At 42.3% G+C, this 20,769-nt stretch overlaps 1 protein-coding gene across 2 annotated transcripts in view; it reads left to right on the top strand.

Annotated features, from left to right (window-relative positions):
* Window positions 1-20,455, top strand: part of LOC143028610 (uncharacterized) — a 51,742-nt gene extending 31,287 nt beyond the window's left edge. Inside the window, exons 4-8 of one of the 2 annotated variants that reach the window (XM_076190969.1) lie at window positions 45-2,227; window positions 2,819-3,175; window positions 3,792-4,479; window positions 7,697-7,827; window positions 11,286-20,455. In XM_076190969.1, the coding sequence (XP_076047084.1) occupies window positions 45-2,227; window positions 2,819-3,175; window positions 3,792-4,479; window positions 7,697-7,827; window positions 11,286-11,432 (3,506 nt within the window). In that variant the 3' untranslated portion in view covers window positions 11,433-20,455. The remainder of the gene's footprint in view (window positions 1-44; window positions 2,228-2,818; window positions 3,176-3,791; window positions 4,480-7,696; window positions 7,828-11,285) is intronic. The other variant, XM_076190970.1, reaches the window with a different exon arrangement.
* The last annotated feature ends 314 nt before the right edge of the window (window positions 20,456-20,769 follow it).

Here is a 20,769-nt window from a genome sequence, read left to right as displayed (position 1 = left end):
GGATTATATGTTATACACTGTTTAATAAAAGATTATATTTACAGATTTACGTCATGGTGGAGCCATGACTCCTGTGAAATCCAACTCAAGCACTCGCACCCCTTCAAGCAACAAAGTGTCAAGAACACGTTCTAAGTCCTCTAAACTGAGCCCAGTGGTGAAGTTAGAGAGGCGGATAGACACGAAAGGAGAAGGTGAAGACAGCAAGCCGGGAAACCCATTGGTGGAACCAAGCAGCAGCCTGGGAGGAGAAGGGCCTCTTGAACAAATGTCTCCAGCTACAGGGCCCATCCCTCCCTCTCCAACAGAGCTCTTGGTTTCACAGCACAAGACAGAAGTGAAAACAGAAGTACTGGATGGAGGATTGGAGCTGGAGAATCACCCACCTCCTATACCCACGCCTCGGCCCCCGCCTCCGCCAGCCCCGCCTGAGCCCCCACATCAATTGCCACACCTTTCACCTCACACAGGGCCACCACCAAGTGTGGGCCCTCCAAGTGTTGATCCAGCAAGCGGTGGCCCACCTAGCATAGGACCCCCTAGTGTTGGGCTAACCAGTGGTCCACCCAGTGTGGGGCCCCCTTGTGCCACACCAGCTGTGCTCCAGCAGCCCACCACCATGGCCCCTCTTAACATCGTTCCTCAGACAGCGGTCCCCGTGCAGAGACCTGCTGCTGCCAGTGTAGCACTTGGGCCGTCGAGTGCAGAGGAAGAAGTGAACAAAATATCAGCGATGCTCCAGGCCGAAGTGGAGGCTCTCACTGCCTCCCAGAACCTTCTTGCAGTTCAGGGACTGGCAGACACACAGCCAGGGCTGGTTGGGTCACATGACATTGTGGAGGCACAAGGGCTTGCAGGGGGTAGCATGGCACCGGCCCGGGGTGTGAACAGTAATAACGCACGCAATGGTCAGGGTGTTGCCCCCAACATGGCACCAGTTAATATGAGTCACATGTCCATGGCTACCCTGAACCAGATACAGGAGGAGCTGCTGGCAACAGTTAGTGAGTCAGACCTCAACGCTGTGCTCAATGCTACTCCAGATGCCACGGACATGGCGCAGGCGGTGCTTCCTAATAGTTCGCAGTGCTACATAGGTGATGGTAGTAACATACAATATATGGAGGAACTTCCTCCAGATGAATATATTGAACCCCCTCATTTGAGTAACCAAAGCACAGTACCACCACATTTTAATAACGATCAAATATCCATGCCAGTGTTAGAACAATTCCAGAAAGAAGTATGGGCAGAAGAAAACGCCTCTTCACAAACGATGCATTCCATTCCAAATGCGGTGATGCAGGGGCAGTATAACGGCAATTCCCAGTCTGACATGATTGAGGTACCTGTAGATTCCTTTAGTTTCGATGAAATTGAAAAGATTTCTCAGTGTGATGAACTAACCAGTGCAGTCAATTCCATCACACAGTTGTGTCAACAAGGTGGTAACAGTGGTATAGAGTCACAACTAGCAGGCCTTCTGCAGCAGACACCTGCCCCCGCTGCTCCTGTAGCAGCTGCAGTGCCATGTACTGCTCCTTTAGCATCGGGCAACTCCATACAAGCAGGAGTACCAGTGACAATGCAAGCACCCAACACTCAAGGCCTCACTGTTGTCATTGGTGCAGGAACTCAAACAGGTACTGCTCCTATAGCAAGTGTTGCCAGCTCTTCTAGTTCAATGCCCACCTTGGCAGCGACCTTGAAGAAGCCCCTGGTCAGCACTGCTTCTCCAGTGCACACAGGAGCAGTGCCTTCTACTCCAGGATCCTCAGCTTCCATGGCACCCCCAGTTGCCGCCCCCACAGTGGTTCCCCCTGCCACAACACCTCTTCTCACCTCATCACCAGCCACCACACCCACCTCAACTGTGTCAACACATCAGTCCACTTCCACAAGTGCTAGCACCCCCGTTTCTAATACGTCAACCACACCTGTTACCCCATCACCAAAGAAGTCTACTAAAAAGAAAAAGCCTGGAGAACGAAAACTGGTGCCTTTAAAGGACCGGGAATATGATCCTGAAGTACACTGCGGTGTGCAGGTGCAGGAGACAGGGAAGCCTTGCACTCGCTCCCTTACTTGTAAAACACACTCCTTATCCTTGCGAAGAGCAGTTGTTGGTAGATCAAAGAAGTTCGACGAGCTCCTCCTTGAACATCGGGCAGCCAAGGAGGCCCTTCTCAAAGGTGCAAAGCCTCACGAGGCAGCCAGCATGCTACAGGTGGGTGTGTGTCTTTGTTGGACATGTTAGAATGTTACTACTGTTGATTTTTTTATTATTATTATTTTTTTTATCTTTTTTTTTATATCCCCCCTTTTGTCTGTTTCTCTTTCTCTCACTCTTTCTTTTTGTATGCATTTTCACTAATCTGTCCTTTCCTTTAACCATTTTGTAATTTATTTGTTTATTTATTTTATTTTTATTTATTTATTTATTTATTTATTTTTTATCATTATTTTTTTTTTAATCAATTTTGGACTTCATTGTGATCTGACAGTAATGTGGAGAATTGTATTAGCTTTCTGATGGCATTATTTTATTTATTTATTAATTTTTCCCTCTATCTTTACACTGCATTTTATAAATTGATATCAGATTCCATGAATTTAAATTATTTGATTATATTTTGTCTTATGTATATAATAGGTTCATGAAAAGTCAAGTAAATAAAATAGTTCCAAAAGATTAAAAGAAAAAAGGCAAATTAAATATAAATCATTGATAAATTCAGTGTGAAATATGCTTGTGATTTGATTGCCTTAAGTTGAGGTGTGGTGTGTTGAGTGTTGCATGAGTTGGTGTGTGTTGCAGGCAACCCCACCCCGTGGCCAAGGAAGCACTGGCGGCAGTGGGAGCTGCTCCACACACACCCCTGCATCTGCTGCAACTTCTCCCCTTCTGGTCAAGACCATAGGGGGTCCGTCGCTGGTGTGTGGTGGGGACCCCTCTCCTGCCTCTATACACCATCCCCACTATCACCATGCCCACCAACCCTCTCACCTCCATTCGGCCTCCTCACCTTTAGACTCTATGCTGGGCCCCCCCACCAGCTACCCCCCGTACATGACCACGCCCCCCTCGCCTGCACATTGGGCTTCACACAGGGTCACACCTCCTCTCATCCCGTCCGACAACTTCTATGTGCGGGACCCTCCCAAACCTCTGTCTGTGAGTTATTCAATGTTTTTGTTGTTCTTTTTATATGCTTTAGGGGTGACTAATATGTTTAATTGAATTTAAGATATTATTGGGCATGATGTTGATTAATTTTTCATGGATACGATCATTTAACTGCATTAGTCATCCACCACTGACGTTAGGATTTTTTAATTTAATTTTCAAGAAACCTGGAAAGTCTTAACACCGCAAAGTGTGCAGCAGAGAAACTTGAAATATTTCTATTTATTATTATATAATGATGATTCATAACATCTCAAAGTTTGTATAGAGTTTTTTTTTTTTTTTTTTTTTTTTTTTTCTCTCTCCAAAATATGATGGGGGGGATGCTCACTGGCCAAAGGAGTCCAGTCTAGCAAGTGAGTTTGTATTAAAGGGAACAGCATTAAATTATATGCAACAAAAGGTCCTCCAAAGAAGCCATCATTCTAGCCCTTTCATAGAATTTGTGACAACCAAATCAACTGAATCAATTTTTTCATAATTTTATATAGAAAAAAGGAAAAAATTAATGGCTGTAAATTTGATGTGTAATTATAATCCAAGTTTTATATGTGTGTATATATGTATACTATATATATACATATATATTTTTGCTGATTTGCAGACTTGTACATACAATGCTAGAAGACTTGGTGGATATCTGACCAGGGACCATAGGCTGGATTTGCTACGCAGTTCCTTCCGAAGTGCTCTGAAGAAACCACACCCTGGTAGTCTCCTAAGTGACCCCAGTCTCAGCAATAATCTCAGTATGACCAGCAGTGGAACTCAGGATCGGTTTGTTAACGTGAAACCATTGTTGGCAAGGAAGTTGCAGCTAACAACTGTCCCCTCCAGTTCGGGCAACAAAGATGGGTTGGGAGTTAGTGCTGGTTATAATGGACACTTGGGCATTGTCAACAGTAGCCAGTTAGCCACCACCTTAAAACGGCCAACACAACAGGAGGTTTTGAAAAATAGTGCAACTCCTATTGCCAGTGCCAAAAATAAAAACAAAAAGGTGAAAACCAATGATGGTGCTCTAAACATAGTTGGCAATGTCTTACAACTTGACACCAGTGGTACAAAGAATCCTATTCCTGTTGTTGCCGTTAGTTTGCAAAATGGGATATCCACTCCACAGACTATAACGTTAAGTAATGTTGCGCTCACTGGAATGAGAAATTCAGCGAGCCAACAGATATGCATCAATCCTTTGGCTAAATCTATAAAAGGAGATGGCAGCATCAGAGTAGAACTTCATAGCAATACGTATGGGGACACTGCAAGATTAGTTTCCAGCACAGCTAAAGGTAGGTAATTTGTATCCTTATAAAGACACATTAACTCTCTCTTGCTCATTGCAGTCTTTTGTAATAATTGTTGCCTCAAGTTTCACACAAATATAACACAGAAAATAGGGGTGGTCCTGCAATCATCAAAACCCATATACACCTTAGCCTCCATCTGAAGGTGTGACTCTAAGGGGCTACTCACTCTCCAGACTGGGCCCAACTTCTTTCTGACAACTTCAGCTGTATTTTCACTACCATTTCTCATATGAAGAACTGATGTTGGGTAATTGCTACCCTCCTACTGTGGCTATAAAACTGGGGTCATAGAAAGTGCCCCATGTTTATAGTTCAGAGTATTTTTCAATAGTGGTCAGTGAAAGGACACAAGGACCATTGCCAGCCACTGTCGAGCTGTGGGTTTCCAGTCAGTGAAACTTGAGGCAAAAATTATTATAGGATTGTATGTATTGATCCAAATTAGCACTGTATATGTTCTTGTTACTTCTACAGTTGTTTGGGTAGCATTATCCATTGAATAATACCATTCACCTTGGTTAAGTGTAATATTAACAAAGATTATGTAAGTTGTACTGCCCTCAACATAACATTATAGCACTGCATACAGATAATTTGGATAGTGTTGACTGGAATTGTGTGTTGTATTAGTGAAAAAGGTAAGAGTATGAGAAAATTTTGAAAGTAATAAAAAAATGTTTTGGAAGGAAATTAAAAGAGGAAGAGGAGGTGAATCAAGTAGAGAAGAAAAGGTAAAAGGTGAAGATGGAGAGATGATAATGGAAGAGGAGGTAGTGAGAGGAGGGTGGGCAGAGTATTTTAGGGAGTTGCTAAATGTGAAGGAGGATAGGGAGGGAAAGGTAGTTGAAGTGGGAAGCGCTAAGAAAATGAGAGTGATGAGTGAGGAAAATGAAGGAGAAATAGGGAAGGATGAAGTGAAAGCAGCTGTTAAGATGATGAGAGCAGGTAAAGCACCTGGGTTGGATGGATGCCATGCAGAATGTCTGAAGAAAGGAGGTACAGTTATGGTGGACTGGCTGGTGAGGTTATTTAATGTTTGTTTAAGAGAGGGTAGAGTGCCAGAGGACTGGAGGAGTGCCTGTATAGTTCAGCTTTATAAGGGAAAGGGGGACAAGTGTGAGTGTAGTAGTTTCAGAGGGATTAGCTTGTTGAGTGTAGTTGGGAAGGCTTATGGGAGGATCTTGATTGAGAGGATTAGGAGAGGAACAGAGGGAGTAATTGGTGAGGAACAGTGTGGTTTTAGGACAGGTAAGGGTTGTGTAGATCAGATTTTTGTGGTAAGACGGATATGTGAGAAAGCTATAGGAAAAGGTAAGGATGTTTTTTGGTCTTTTATGGATCTGGAAAAGGCTTATGACAGGGTAGACAAGAAGGCATTGTGGGAGGTACTGCAGATATATGGGATAGGAGGAAAGCTGTTAAGAGCAGTCAAGAGTTTTTATGAGAGTAATAGAGGTTGTGTTAGGATTAGAAATGAAGAGAGTGAATGGTTTGAGGTAAAGGTGGGACTTCTTCAGGGATGTGTTATGTCGCCCTGGCTGTTCAGTCTTTACATGGATGGGGTGGTTTGAGAGGTGACTGCAAGGGTGGTGGGTTGGGGGTTGGAGATGGTTAAAGAAAATGGAGAAAAGTGGGAGGTAAGCCAGTTGTTGTTTGCTGATGACACTGCGCTTGTAGCAGGATCAGAGGAGGGATTGAGGAAGTTAGTGACAGAGTTTGAGAAGGTGTGTGAAAGAAGGAAGATGAAGATAAATGTGGACAAAAGTAAGGTGATGAGATGTATAAGGGGAGAGTGAAAGCAGGCTTGAAGTGAGCATAAAGGGTGTAAGACTGGAGGAAGTGGATACTTTTAGATACTTGGTTGCGAATGTGGCAGGAAAGGGAGGAGTGGGGGTGAAGGGTAGAATGTAAATTGAGACAAGCGAGTAAATGCCTTGGTGGATTAAAAAGTGTAATGAGAAATAGACATCTGGGAATGGATGCTAAGAGGGGGTTATATGAAAGTGATTGTGCCAACAGCACTGTACGGGGCAGAAACATGGAACATAAGAGAGGAGGAGTTTGAATGTGTTTGAGATGAAATGTCTGAGAAGTATGATAGGGGTTACTAGGCTAGATAGAGTGAGAAATGAGAAGGTGAGGAGGAGAATGGGTGGAAAGGGAGCTGGGAGATAGGGTTGATGAAAGAGTGTTGGGATGGTTTGGACACATGGAAAAAATGAGTGAAGAAAGATTAGTAAAAGAAGTGTGGAAGGCAGAGGTGGAAGGAGTGAATATGAGGGGGCGTCCTAGGATGAGATGGATGGATGGGGTGAAAGGGGCATTACAAAATAGAGGAATGTCTGTGGAGGAAGGACGGGAGAGGACAGAAGATAGGGGTGAATGGAGAAGGGTTGTGTATGGATGATGCTGTGATGCATGAGGGGGAGTGGGGGTGAGAAAGTATGTATGAGAAATAATTTGATGCAGCCCGAAGGGATTTCTCCCTGTCTTCTTTTCTGCATGAGGGGACAGAGAGGGGGAGGTCACCAAATTTATGAAGCGGCCTTGCTGTGGATGTGCTGTGTCTTGTGACACTGCTTCTGACCCAGGGCAGTGGACAGGAGGCAGGGATGACCCATCATCTATGAGGTGCCAAGATAAGAGAGGTGGAGGGGAGTGGAATATATAGGAAATGGAATGGGTGGGAGTGATTTCTATGACTTTTTCTTTTTGGCTACCCCCCGTGTAAGGGGGAAAAAGCCTTAGGTATATGTATGTATGTATTAATAAAAAAAATATTTGTAATTTTGAATGGCTCTGAAAAATGTTTCTTTTTACTTTATTGCTTTGTCTATCAAGTTCTATGTATAGTTTATTGTTAGATTGCAGAAATGCCTATGATTTTCTGTCATGTTTTCTGAGCATATTTGTATCTGTTATGCTTTATATTTCTTCATGAGTTGGGGTTATAGTTAGATTAGATTTATAACATGAGGTACTTGTGTATTTTAAAGTTCTGTTTGTAATGTGTGAAACTATATTCTACTTGGTTGTGTACATTTCATACAAGTTCTTTGTACTTGAAACATTATTCATGACTGCAAGCAGTGCAAGTATTAGTGTAAATGATTTCTCATGCTATTGTATATAGAACTGTTTTCATTCTAAAGACAAAATATTTTAAGATAAAAGACTGACTAAAGATCTTATCCTGCAGGTGGTTGTGTTGTAGCAAGCACTGGTGGTAACAGCACTAGCAGTAGTAGTGGAGGAGGCAGTAGCAGTGGTCATGGTTCTGGCCAGGTTACTTACCTGACCCCTACAGTACAAGCATCAGCCCTCCATCAGGTAAGTTATGTAATCCAGCAGGGGAATATATAAAAACTAGAACTAAACATTAATGAATGCCATTCCGTTACTGGCAAGGGAAATTAAAAGAAAAGTAGATGTTATCATATAGAGGTGGAATGAGTATTTCAAAGAATGCTAAATGTAAGTGAAGATAGGGAAGTTGAAGTGTCAATGTATGAGAGTGGTGGATTTAACAGAGTTAAGTGGACAAAAGAAAATGGAAAAGAAATGGAGAAGTTGAATTATGGGAAAGTGAAATTTGATGTTTTGAGTTTAGAGAAGATTACAAAAGGGAGTAAGGCAGTGAGAGACTGTTTGGTACATATGAATAGCAATGAAGGCTGGAAAGGCAACTGGGTTGGATGGTTGTCATGTGAAATGTCTGACAAAACGAAGTAGTTTCAGTATAATGGCTGGTGAGTGTTGAATGTGTGCCCAAGGGAAGGAAGTGTACCAGTGGATTGGAAGAGTGCTAGTATAGTTCCACTGTACAAGAAGGAGAATAAGTATGAATGTAGTAATTCTAGATGGATCAATGTGTGACCAGTAAAGTGTATTGGTATTTGTTAATTGAGGGGATTAGAAAAGGAACAGAGAGGAGAATAATTGGGGAAGAGCATTGTAGGTTTAGGAGAGGAGAGTATGTTTGTTTGTATATATATATATATATATATATGTATGTATGTATGTATGTATATATATGAGACAGATATGCAAGACTATTTTGGACATGGAGGTTTATGACTGGGTTGATAGAGTCTTTGTTTAGTGTATTGTAAAGGTATGGTGTTGGGGAAGTGTTGAATGCAGTAACAAAAAAAAATTAATAGTTTTAGGGCATTTGTATGGGTCAGGAATGGAAAGACAGAATATCGAGCTTTTTGGTTTGTGTGGATTAAAAAGTGTAATGAGAAATAGACATTTGGGAATGGAGGCTAAGAGGATATTGTATGAAGGAGTGATTGTGCCGACAGCACTGTATGGGGCAGAAACATGGAACATAAGAAGAAGAGAGAAGGAGTTTAAATGTGTTTGAGATGGGTGTCTGAGAAGTATGATGGGGGTTACTAGGCTAGATAGAGTGAGAAATGAGGAGGTGAGGAGGAGAATGGGGGTGTAAGGGAGTTGGGAAATAGGGTAGATGAAAGGGTGTTGGGATGGTTTGGACACATGGAAAGAATGAGTGAAGAAAGACTAGTAAAAGAGGTGTGGAAGGTAGAAATGGAGGGAGTGAACATGACAGGGCGACCTAGGATGAGATGGATGGATAGGGTAAAAGGGGCTTTGGGGAAGAGGGTGAATGGAGAATGGTTGTATATGGATAAGGTTGTGATACATGAGGTGGAATGGGTGGGGATGGGGGGTGAGGTAGTATGTGTGAGAAAAATTTGATTCAGCCTGAAGGGATTTCTCTTTGTCTTCTCTTTTTCTGCATGGGGGGACGGGGGGGTTGCCGATTTTATGAGACGGCCTTGCTATGGATGTGCTGTGTCTTGCGACACTGCCACTGACCCAGGGCACTGGACAAGATGCAGGGATGACCCATCATCCAGGAGATGCCAAGATAAGAGAGAGGGTAGAGGGTGGAGGGGAGTGAAGTGTATTAGGGATGGAATGGGTGGGAATGGTCTCTATGCCTTTTTTTTTTTTTTTTTTTTTTCCTACCTCCTTTGTAAGGGGGGGAAAAAGTCTGGTATATGTATGTGATGTTACCATGGTTGTTCAGGGCATTTGGGGATAGGGTGGTAAGGAAGGTAAATGCAAGAATAGTAATATTTTGGATTTGGTAGGTGAGGGTGGAAGGAAGGAGGTGAGCCACTTGTTGTTTGCATATGATACTGTGCTTATGGCTGATTCTGAAGAGAACAAAGCGGTTGGTGGCTTGAGTGTGAAAGGTGCGCAAAAGAATAAATGTGGGCAAGAATTAAGTGATGAGATGTACAAGGAGGGATGATATGGCTTGTTTGATGGGGTGTAAAGAGCAAGAGGCTGATGGTACTGGAGAGGTTTATGTATTTGAGTACACATGTAAGTAAAGGTAGGAATGAATATGGTGAGTAACAATAAACAAGGAAAGTAAATGTCTGGATGGAATGAAAAGTATTATAAAAAATTAAAGTTTTATGAAAATTTATTGTACTCATGGCAGTGTATGGAGCAGGATTAGAATTTAAGTAAGGCAGAAAGAAGGAGTCTGAATATATTTGAAATGAAGTATTTGAGGAAGAAAGTAATTGATATGAGAATGGATAGAGTGAGAAAAGGCAGAGAATGGGGTGGGTTCGAAAGAGGGCTTTCAGATGCAACAGATCTAAAAGGTCTGAAGTGATTTTGGCCATAGGGAAAGAATGAGTGAGTAAAGCCTCAGAAAGTAGATTATGGAAACTGGAAGTGCATGGAAGGGATTTGAGCAGAAGACAAAGAATGGGTGGATGAATGAGGTAACAAAGGCCTTAGATGTATGAGGAATGTCTGTGGAGCAGGGTAGAGAGTGCAAATGATAGGAGTGGGAAAAAAATTCATCCCAAATTTATGCTCTTCTCCTTTGCCCTGTAAATTATGTAGATGGGAAGGGAATTGTCATAAAATGAAGCAGTGGGGGTAAACCAGCTGTAGCTGTCAGGTTCTGCTATGGAAGTACTATTTCTTGCTATATTGCCTTTGACCTGAGCAGTGTGGTGAACAGGGATAGGGCCATCTACAAGATACTGAGATAGGAGGGGCATTCAGTGGATTTTAATATGTTTTATGAAGAGGCCTTGCTGTGGATGTGCTGTGTCTTGCTACAATGCTCCTGACTGAGGTCAGTGGGCGAGATGCAGGGGTAACCAGTCATCCAGGAAGAGCCAAGATAAGAGGGAGGGAACGGGGTGAATGGGAGTGGATTATATAGGGATGAAATGGATGGGAGTGGAATTTTACTATTTTTGGCTACCTCCCATGTAAGGGGAAAAAATAATTTGTATATGTGTGTATGAAGTGGATGTATGGTTTTTCTGCATGAGGAGATGAAGAGGGGAGTCACTGTGTAAGTGAAGCAGCCCTGCTGTGGATGTGCTGTATCTTCCTGCATTGCTACTGACGTAGGTAGTGGGTAGGAGACAGGGATGACCCTTCATCCACAAGGAGCTAAGATAAGAGGGAAACAAGGGTGGTGGATGGGAATGCTATATATATACACATATATGTGTGTGTGTATGTTTTTGTTTGTGTTGGCATGGGTTTGTGTTTTGATATATTCACCCTCCTTATACAGGGCAAAGGGCATGTGCACACATTTGTATGTTCGAAGAGGAGAGTACTTGAGTGGAAGAAAGCATAGGTAGTGCCAATATATATTGGAAAAATATATCACATATGGATATAAGAACTGTAGAGGTATCATCCTTGTGAATCCCTGCCCCCCATCTTTCTCACTTGCTCTCTCTCATAAGTACATCTCTGTTTTTTCACAGGTGTTGAGTAGACTACAGGGTAAAGCAGCAGGAGCCATGGGAGGAGCGGGAGGAGCCCTTTCCTTAAAGTTATTAGGACCTGGTCAGGCAGGAGTCGCAGGGCCCAGACCAACCTACGTACTTCACCAAGAGAAGGAACCATCTTGACCTCCAGTGACGGGGGGAATAACGGCAGCAGCAGCCGTGACCACAGCATCATTTTCTTCTTCCTCAACCCCATCCATTACATCCAGTTTTTCATCCATCACCACCTCTTCGGGCTCCTGTCTGGTGTCATCCCCCCAACTGAATGTGAGTGTTGCCACACAAACCATGGTGACCAGCAGCGGAGTGTGCTGGCCCCTCCCTGGTCCCACGGCAGCGACCTCTTCAGCCTTTGCCACACTTACCGTGCCACTCAGACCAAGCACCACTGCCCTATGTGACAACAACAACTACGTCAAACTGCACCCCACCTCCTCCACAAATGCAGCGTCCTTGCCCACAGGACCGCCCAGTAGTCTGGGGGCCCTTGGCACAGCCACAGTGGTGAGCAGTGGCAGTGGCGGTTGTGCCACTGGAGGAGGCAGTCAGACAGGGAGTACCATGACAGGACTGGGGCTCCACGGCTCAGCCGAAGCTGGGACAGTGTTGGTGAATAGTGGTGCATCCTTTGGCGTTGGCCATTTGGGTGCACCGGGTGGCCAGGTGTTGACAAAGGACCGACAGTTGTTGAACAACGGCACCAAGAATTCCTCCTTACTGTGTGTAGTGCTGGACAATGACTGAGGGGCCACATACTTGGGTTGTTTGTTTATATAAGTAGATATCTCATCTTGGTGGATAGACAAGTGTTGTCCAAACTTGCAGTGATAGTACGGGACAATATTTGTGTCTGTGTGATACTTAGCTCCTCACTAGTGGGCTCTAGTGAACCATGACAAAAAACAAACAAAAAAGAGACGACTTGTGGCAATAGTGCAGTTTTACAAGCAGGTCCTCCTATACGCTTAATTTTCGTCTCTGGTGTGATAAAGTGCATGCTAAGAACTCTGTATTTATCTGTGATGCTGTGTACTGTGGTGAGGCCCCGCAGAACGGGGCGAGGGGGGCAGGCCCGTGCGGCTGTGTCCATTGCAAGCAGCTCAAGTGTTGGTGCTTTGGATGCCAACACTGTTATTAGGTTTAGTGCACTTGCAGATTGTTCTTATTGACAATTTTCAAGTTCTTGTGGTAACAAGTAACCACAAAATGTAATATATTATTCTAGTCTTGTTTGTTATTTACTTTTTTCTTTCTTTCTCTGTCACTGTGTACTTTGGTCTGTCTACACACTGCCAACCTTGCCCTTCATGGTGGCGGGAGCTGCAAGCTGGGCTTTTCCATCATTTTACCCCCCCTCCCTGTCGTCCATGAGCCAAGCCACCGATAGCAAGGCGGCATTCTGGCTTGGAGTCTTGTCGAGGAGGCTGTGCCGGGATGCAACTTGCTGCTTCCAGGTTTTGTCCTCGGGACGGCATACGGTGCGACTGTTACCAGGAAAATCATTCTATATTTCTACAGATGATGACTATTGATGTGACACTCCTCTCCTGTACAGTTCAGTATATCTGGAAAGACGTCAGATGTCCCGCTGCTCCAGTTTTTCATAATTAAGGAACACAGACTCCATATTAATTTTAAAAGCTGTTGCAAATCACTTTCAATCCAGGCTGTACAGGTTCATAATAATTTGTTATAAAGTCAGAAAAAATAGTTTTTTTAATAAAAGGAAAATTTTGTAGGGGTAACTATAGACTGAGTTATTTTAGCACTACATGGATATCCCTCCCACCCCTCATGCCCCACCCCACCCCCTCTCATAACCTTGAAAGTTATTGACAAGCCTTGCTGCCAAGTGGAGCAATTGTGCAACCTGCCTTGCTGCCAAGTGGAGCAATTGTGCAACCTGCCTTGCTGCTTGGTTGGTTTGTTGCACTGATGGGGAAGTCCGATGCTCCTGCCCTGACTGTAATGACCAAGCCCAGAGCTGCTCCTTCAGCGTACATTCCCACAAGTCAGTCAGTACATGCACTTAGGCAGGGGCTCAGTACTGTGCCGCGCTGCACTTGGGGCTTTAGTAAGGTTTCGTGTTTTCTTTCAATCGACCCCCTAATACTGTTATCGGTCATCTCTTGTGTATACATCCCAGGCCATCTTTTAGTGGATTTGGTGGTTATAGATTGTAGGTTTTGGTGCCTGTAGCAATATAGAGGGACTGACAAGGATCTCAGAGCTAAAAGCTACGATGAGGAAGTGTGGCCGTTAAAGGGTCAGGTGGCAGTGGTGGTGGTCAATCCAAAAAGGTAGACGGCACAATCTCCCAATGTGTAGGTAGATGCCTTGTGGCAGCACCCGTTATTGACAACTTACATTTTAAGCTATTTGTATTAGGAGGAAGAGTTGGCAATTAGCTCTGAGGAACAGATGTAATCAATTGAGGTGAATTGATGCGAGTGGTTTTGCGAAAGGTTGTGACATGGAAGGCAAAGTTTGTTTACGTGTGGGATGGCAATCTCTGAAAACAACCCTAACAATCAGAATGCTTGTGAGCCCTTTGGGTGTATATACATTTTACAGATTCTCTCTTCCTAGTGTTTTTTCTCCCCTCCTCGTCATAACAAAGTACTAGAAAATCCCTGTACTAGGTCTTCCTCTTCTTTCTGCTCCCTAACCCACGTACCTCATTTCTCGCCACACTGTTTTGTCTTGCCATATCTCTACTCACCCCAAACATCTCTCCTCTCCCTGATGCTTCTGAAATGCCTCTCCCTCTGTTCTCTATTTCCCTCTCTCTCTCTCTCTCTCTCTCTCTCTCTCTCTCTCTCTGTACCCCATCTGATTACTGTCCTTTCCACTTGTATTTCTACATGCCATACTCCTTTTAGGAACTGAACGTCCTCCCAACACCTCACCTGTTTCCTCATACCTCCACCTTTTTCCATACACCCCATTATCTTTCGCTTTCCCTCACAATCATACATTATTTCCTCTCACCCCCACACTTTTGTTTTGCATCGCTGAACTCCCCATGCATCATATCCCATCATGCATCACATGCTTCATGAACCTCACCAAACGACATGACCTGTCATACCATTCATCACTCACCAAGACCCCTTATTCTCATTACCTTCATGTACCACATGACCTTCCTCATGCAGTGAGACCTTTCTCATAACTGGCAACCTTCTTGTTACCTCATGACCTTATCACATGATCCTCCTCATACCTCAGTACCATCTTCATACCTCAAAGCCCTCTACCTCGCAGCCCTCTTGTATTGCATATCCCTTGTACCACAAAACCTTCCTCAAACCACTCAACCCTCATTCTTGACAACTGTCTTTATATGACTGACAATCACCTTACTGCATAACCCCACACATCTCATTATCATTGTCATGTGTTATGGTCTTCATAACACAACTCAGTTCATGGCATATTACATGTTTCCTTGGTAATGAACGTATACCTCATGACCTGGCTTACCATCTGACAATCTTCATACCTTGCAAAGGTTCTTATACCTTATAGACCTCTTTATATCACAATCCTCCTTTTTGCTACTTACTGTTCATGCTACATTACCCTCAGCTTAGTTGATGATTACTTTAACCTCATAACCTTCATACCATGTGACAATCCAGATACCTCATGAAATCCCTTAGACCTTGGAACCCTCCCCATATTGCATAGTTTTTATCTTATTTCAGGTGACTCCTTTTATCATACAGCCTCCTCATTGTTTACGGTTCCATAGTCCTCATGACTTTCACTGTACATGATCCTTGTGACACGCTGTCCTTCTCATGTCACAAGCTCCTATCACATAATGTGAGAGATCATCCTCCAATGCACAAGGATATGAGGCCCCTAGAACATTATTATGGGTTGGAGTGGGTGAATACCTTGGCTAGCTAACTCCCCTCTAAGGGGGAAGAAGCCTTTGGTATATAAATACATAGATAGGATGCTATGACAACACTGTGCACAGCACCATCTCACCACTCCCACCCAGTCACACCAGCATGAACATATATACATAGCACTTGTAGACGGAGCTAAAGCTTAACTTTAGCTGAGCAGGAGTCATTGCTGTTTCCAGCCACCAATATACAGTTCAGAAACCAAGTAAACTGAATAGACAAGAGTACACTTAACTAACTCCACTGTGGCCACTACACAATATTTAGGACATACCAACAAGATCAAGCAACACAATAAATGACATACACCCAATCTGCCATGCTGCTTGGTTTACAATCACACATCTTTACAGACTGCATAGCATTGGCAGCACTCAGACATGAACACAATGTATATGGGTGGAGGAGCTCTATGAAGATCCCAGAAAGGTGAAATATTTCCTCTGAAACTCCACTGCTAGGGGCAACCCAACAATAAAAGGCATCTGCCCTTATCATTCTACAAGACCCATCTTCTGACATGCGACATTCTTAATACTCCAGGACATGTTGTGCACAATATTCCTTTTAGTTTACATCATGTTCATGCATGACCCTCCCCCAACCTGATCATTTTTCTTCACTTCATTACTTCAGCATCCCACAGCTCTTTTCCATGACCCTATTTTCTCCACATCATAACCACTTAACCTACATTCCTCACTAACATCATTCCCCACCAACTTCCTGTCCGTATTTCCACACCCTGCCCTGCCCACAGGCACAGTTCCACAAAAACTTTAGTGGTGACACACAGAAGCTGGGAATTGTAGAGGAAATTGTCAAATAGAAATTGGACAAGTCCTACAGAGAATTTGTTCACACATACAGAAAGGCTACCTCCACAATGTGGGAGTAGGTTACCCCATTCCATCTGGAAGGAAAGGCTGGTAGGTAAAGTAAATGTGAGCTATATGTTTGTGCATGTGTAAATAGGAAATGATTTTGTCTATTACCTCACAGTTTCCTGTAATGCACTGTTGACTGTTTTGAACAGCCATTACACAGCCATAGCATGTCTGGTGATGTTCCATCAATTTCCTCACTACCCTCCATTTGTTTGCAGTAATCCTGTGCATGATAGCACAGAACCCTGCAGGCTCCTCCCCTAAGAGAAACATCTCAAAGTCGTTTATAAAGCAGCAGGTGCTTGCAAAGGGCTCTTCCAACATATCGACATAATGTTCTGTGATTTGTGTAAAGTTTTCAGTTATGTGACAAGAATGACCTCATATCTGGCTTCCGTGTATTACCACATCTGTGGTGGTGGCAAAGAAAAAGTGCAATAAAGTGCAAAATTTCTCCAGTTCCACCCATTCTAACCTGACCTTCCACCCTGTTTCTCACATTCTTGTGTCTCCTGTGCTTAGAGCAGCCTCTGAAACCCCACCCATCTTCAGTATCCTCAGCCCAGCAGCCTTGCTCAGGTGCTCATCTTGCCCTGATGCCAGAGCCATGCTTGTAGTGTTTGTTGATGGCAAGCAACAACTCCACACCCTAAAGCTATTCCAGAATCAGGAGCATTCTTTCCTCTTATTGTATCATTTTATTTTTCTTACTGTCTGCCAGAATGCAGTAACAGATTTATATTTTTTTCAGCTCAGGGACCACAATCATCAAAGTTAAAACCGTATCCCATTTATTATGTTAAATCTTGTTCTCCTGTTAACAAATGTCACTGTTTGGGTTTTCAACTCATTTCATCTGTTGATGATTATTATATATATATATATATATGCATATATATATATATATGTATATATGTATATTCATACACATATATTTCTTTATTTTTCTATATTTTGATTATGGCCCTTGATTCTCTGTTGGTACTTGGTTCAGTATATTGCACTCGGTCCTTCTTCCCAGTATCATTCAAATCTTTAACCCTTAGACACCACAGGGATTTCCTTCAGCTGAATAAAATTGAGTGGTGGGAGTCAGAAAAAATATATAAGAACAATCGCTGCTATCAGCAGGTTAATTAAGATGGGCTATAGCCCATAAATGACAGATGTTTCCCTCAGCTGAATAAAATTGCCTAGTGGCAACCAGATAAATACATTAAAAAAAGAAACAATCCCCACCATAAGGTTTATTTATTTTATTTTTTAGATTGTGAGAAGAATTATATATTGGTTATTCATTAAAAGCTTCTGAGAACATTGTTGATATGGTTTTGTTAATTCATTTGTGCAGGCACAATTTTTTTTCTTTGGTTTTGCAGTGGTTTCAATTACTAAATTCAAGGTTGCTTATGGAGTATAATTTAGTCTTCAGTATTTCATGACCCAAAGCTTTGTTTTGGCAAGAAAGTTACAAAAAAAAAATAATAATAATAAAAACAAGTGTGACAAATCAAACGTTAGTGTTTTTAATGGTAATGCGAGCATACTTCACCACAGCCATGCGGCAGAGTATGACAAGTTGATGTGTGCCTTTGTTTGGGTGCTGGCTTGCTTTGTCTTCAACATGCTCGTAAGAAAGAGGTGTCAAGCAGCCTACACTGTATATCAGTATTTTAGCTTCAGCTGTTTTGTAAGCCCTGTCTCCTGTCTTCTTCCTTCTTTCCCCACACCTTCTTATCCAGTGTACCAACACAAGAATGTACAAAAATGAAAAAAAGTAGAAAAAAAAATAAAATAAAAATATATGATCACAAATGCTTGCCATGTCAGGGTCAGGCCAATTGGGATAAGAAAATTTGAGGTAATTTTTACATAGATGCTGTGTGTGATGTGTCAAGGTATGAGTGTTAGTGTCTCTTAAGATTTCATGTGTAAGCTTCAGCTGGGACGATGATGTCAATCTTTACGGCTTTCCTCCTTGTTGAATCTCACTTCCTATTCTGTTTGATTTTTTTTTATTTCCCCAATTGTTTTGTCATCTTCAAATTTGTTATTATGAATTCCTTGAAAGAAACTAAAAAATGGTACAAAAACTTGTCAGGGACGAAGATGTTGAAGCTGTCAATTGTGCTTAAAATAGTAAGAGCAGATGCGTATGAGTGACGATGGACAAGACTTGTGCTGTTCCTTCAACCGCCCAGAAATTCTTGTAAGCTGATGACAATTTGCCACAAAGAAACCTGAAATTTCATCCTACAGATGTATGACATTTAAAACCCTGACATTTGCAAGGTAACTTGACTAGAGTACCATGTCACATGAAGTGAAGAAGCTTCAGACATTTGGAGAGAGAACCGCAAATATAGAGGTACAAAGTCAGTATTATGGAAGTTATTGTTTATCCGATCTTTGTGTTTTGGTGTAATTGTATAGAGGAGTTGTGTACAGTAGGAGCTTGAGCTGTACAAAGTTCCACAGGTCTTTGGTATATTCAGGAGGAGTGGAAGATGTGTAGCCATCCTACTTAGCCTTGCAAGCTCTCTGAAAGACTAGCTTGTTCCTCAACCCTTCCTTCAGTCTGTGTTTATTTTAACACTCCTTTTACCAATGTTCCAAACTTCATTTTGTCCTTGTTCTGCTTTGTTTTAATTCTCAACTTTATTGTTAAATCATCTTCCTATTTTAATGCTTTCTTATGAATGTGTAAAGTATTTATTCTCCCAGTATCATTAAGCTGTTATGCATAATGATAAATGTTTTGTGGTCAGGCATAGTTTTTCCAAAAATGTGTTTCGAACTTTTACCACTCAGAGATGGGTAACCAATTTTTGAGTAGTTAATAGTCTCACTGCACACACACATACACACACACACACTCATATTCTCTTTCTCTATCACACATACACTTATTCTCTCTCTAACATGCACACCCATTCTGTCAACTCACACACACTAACACACACTTTCTAATGCATGTGTGCATGCAAACACACACACACATTTTGTCATTTCTTTTATGCCTTTAAAGTTTTTGTTCCACAAGTGGTATATACCCCTATCCCTGTAACCTAGATAGATAGGGCAGGTACAGCTTATGGTTGCTCTCATCAAGCTTGAGACTTTTTGGGGTTAAGTTTGCTTTTAGCCCGTTGAGATTGATTTTGATGTAAATGATATTGCAGATGTTTATTGATGTGGTGATCGGTAGGTCTCATTCATGTGTAAATTTTCATGTTTCCCCATATTTATTTTTTTATACAGAGATTGATTCAAACTTGATTTCCCCTGTCATCTTTGTAGCCAACCCAACCCAACCCTAACCTCCTACTTGGATTTTGCTTTGTGGCAGCAGGTTTCCTCCAAGGTACCCCGGAGTCATAATAATTATGACCTTAAAATACTGCAATTTCTTTTTCAATTTTTGAGAGAGAGAGGTTCTTGAATACTTTAAAGAAGAAAAAAAATGTAATTGAACACACATTTTAAAATTTTGTTGTATGCATGAGGATTTTTTTGTTTGCAAGAATTATGACACAGCTAGTAATGCCAAAAGATTGAAGGACTTCTCATTTTTTTCTTTCTTATTGTATTTTTCAATTCTTCCGTAGCTCTTTCCCCTTTTTATCAATCACAATTATTCATCATGATCCCAATAATTCATTTCAATCATTATTTACCTAAACATTTTGAAATGTACCACCCTGTAGCCAACTGTTTCACCCCATAGCCAACTATTTTGATACGTGCTGCCCTTTCTATGACTCGAGGAGGACTGAGGAAGCTGCTAAGTGGAAGGGACAGGGTGGTTTTCTTCAATGTCTTGTCGTAGCAATTGAGGCACTCTCATACACTCTCCCCCTCTGAAAGTAGTTGTGTGTTCTCATATTACAAATTAGACGAGCGCACTACCAACGACCTTGTACCAATGGCATGTTTGCTGGTAGCCCTTCTGATGCTGTGGCTTGTGCGCGCACACGTGTCAGCTGCTACCGCCACCTCCTGGGTTTGGGTAGGAAGGTGTACTCGTGGATTGGTACACTGACATAATCATCATTGTGGGAGATCACCGAGCGTGTTCAAACTTCATCCGTACATTTCCCATTCTCTTGTCATTATTGTCCAGTTATTTTCTATGTGGTATTCTTCACCAATGATTGTAACAATGAAAAGTAATAATTTACATATGAAATATTGATTGTAATGATGTTAACAGGTGGTTTGGCAATATCATGAGTGTTCAAAATGCTATTATAATACAGGGGGTCCACATTTTTGAAGCCAATGGATTGAACACCCAAGATATGCAGCCGGCCCCCGATTCCCCCCCCCCCTCCCCTCCCCATAACTTAGCATATCCCAAGTAGGGCTTTTCCTCAATGGTATAAAAAATGCATTACTATTTTTAGGCAAAACAAAAAGCTACAAATTGTGTATATTGTTGTAAGATTTGTTTGCATATTTCATGTTGACTTTCTAGAATTGGGAGAATATCCAAGGAATTGCACGACAATGTTGTTACGAAAGTACCGAGCTGACGTGCGTACTTTGATGACTCGCAGGATGATGTGGATATAACTGACCCACCTCACCCTCAGATATTATACTAATTCCAAATGTGTGTCAGTACCTTTTGTAAGAAGTAAAAAGTCT

Source organism: Oratosquilla oratoria, chromosome 9 (assembly GCF_046742065.1).
Source record: "Oratosquilla oratoria isolate Oo_2021 chromosome 9, ASM4674206v1, whole genome shotgun sequence".
NCBI lineage: Eukaryota > Metazoa > Arthropoda > Malacostraca > Stomatopoda > Squillidae > Oratosquilla > Oratosquilla oratoria.
This window is presented reverse-complemented; position numbering and strand designations above follow the sequence as displayed.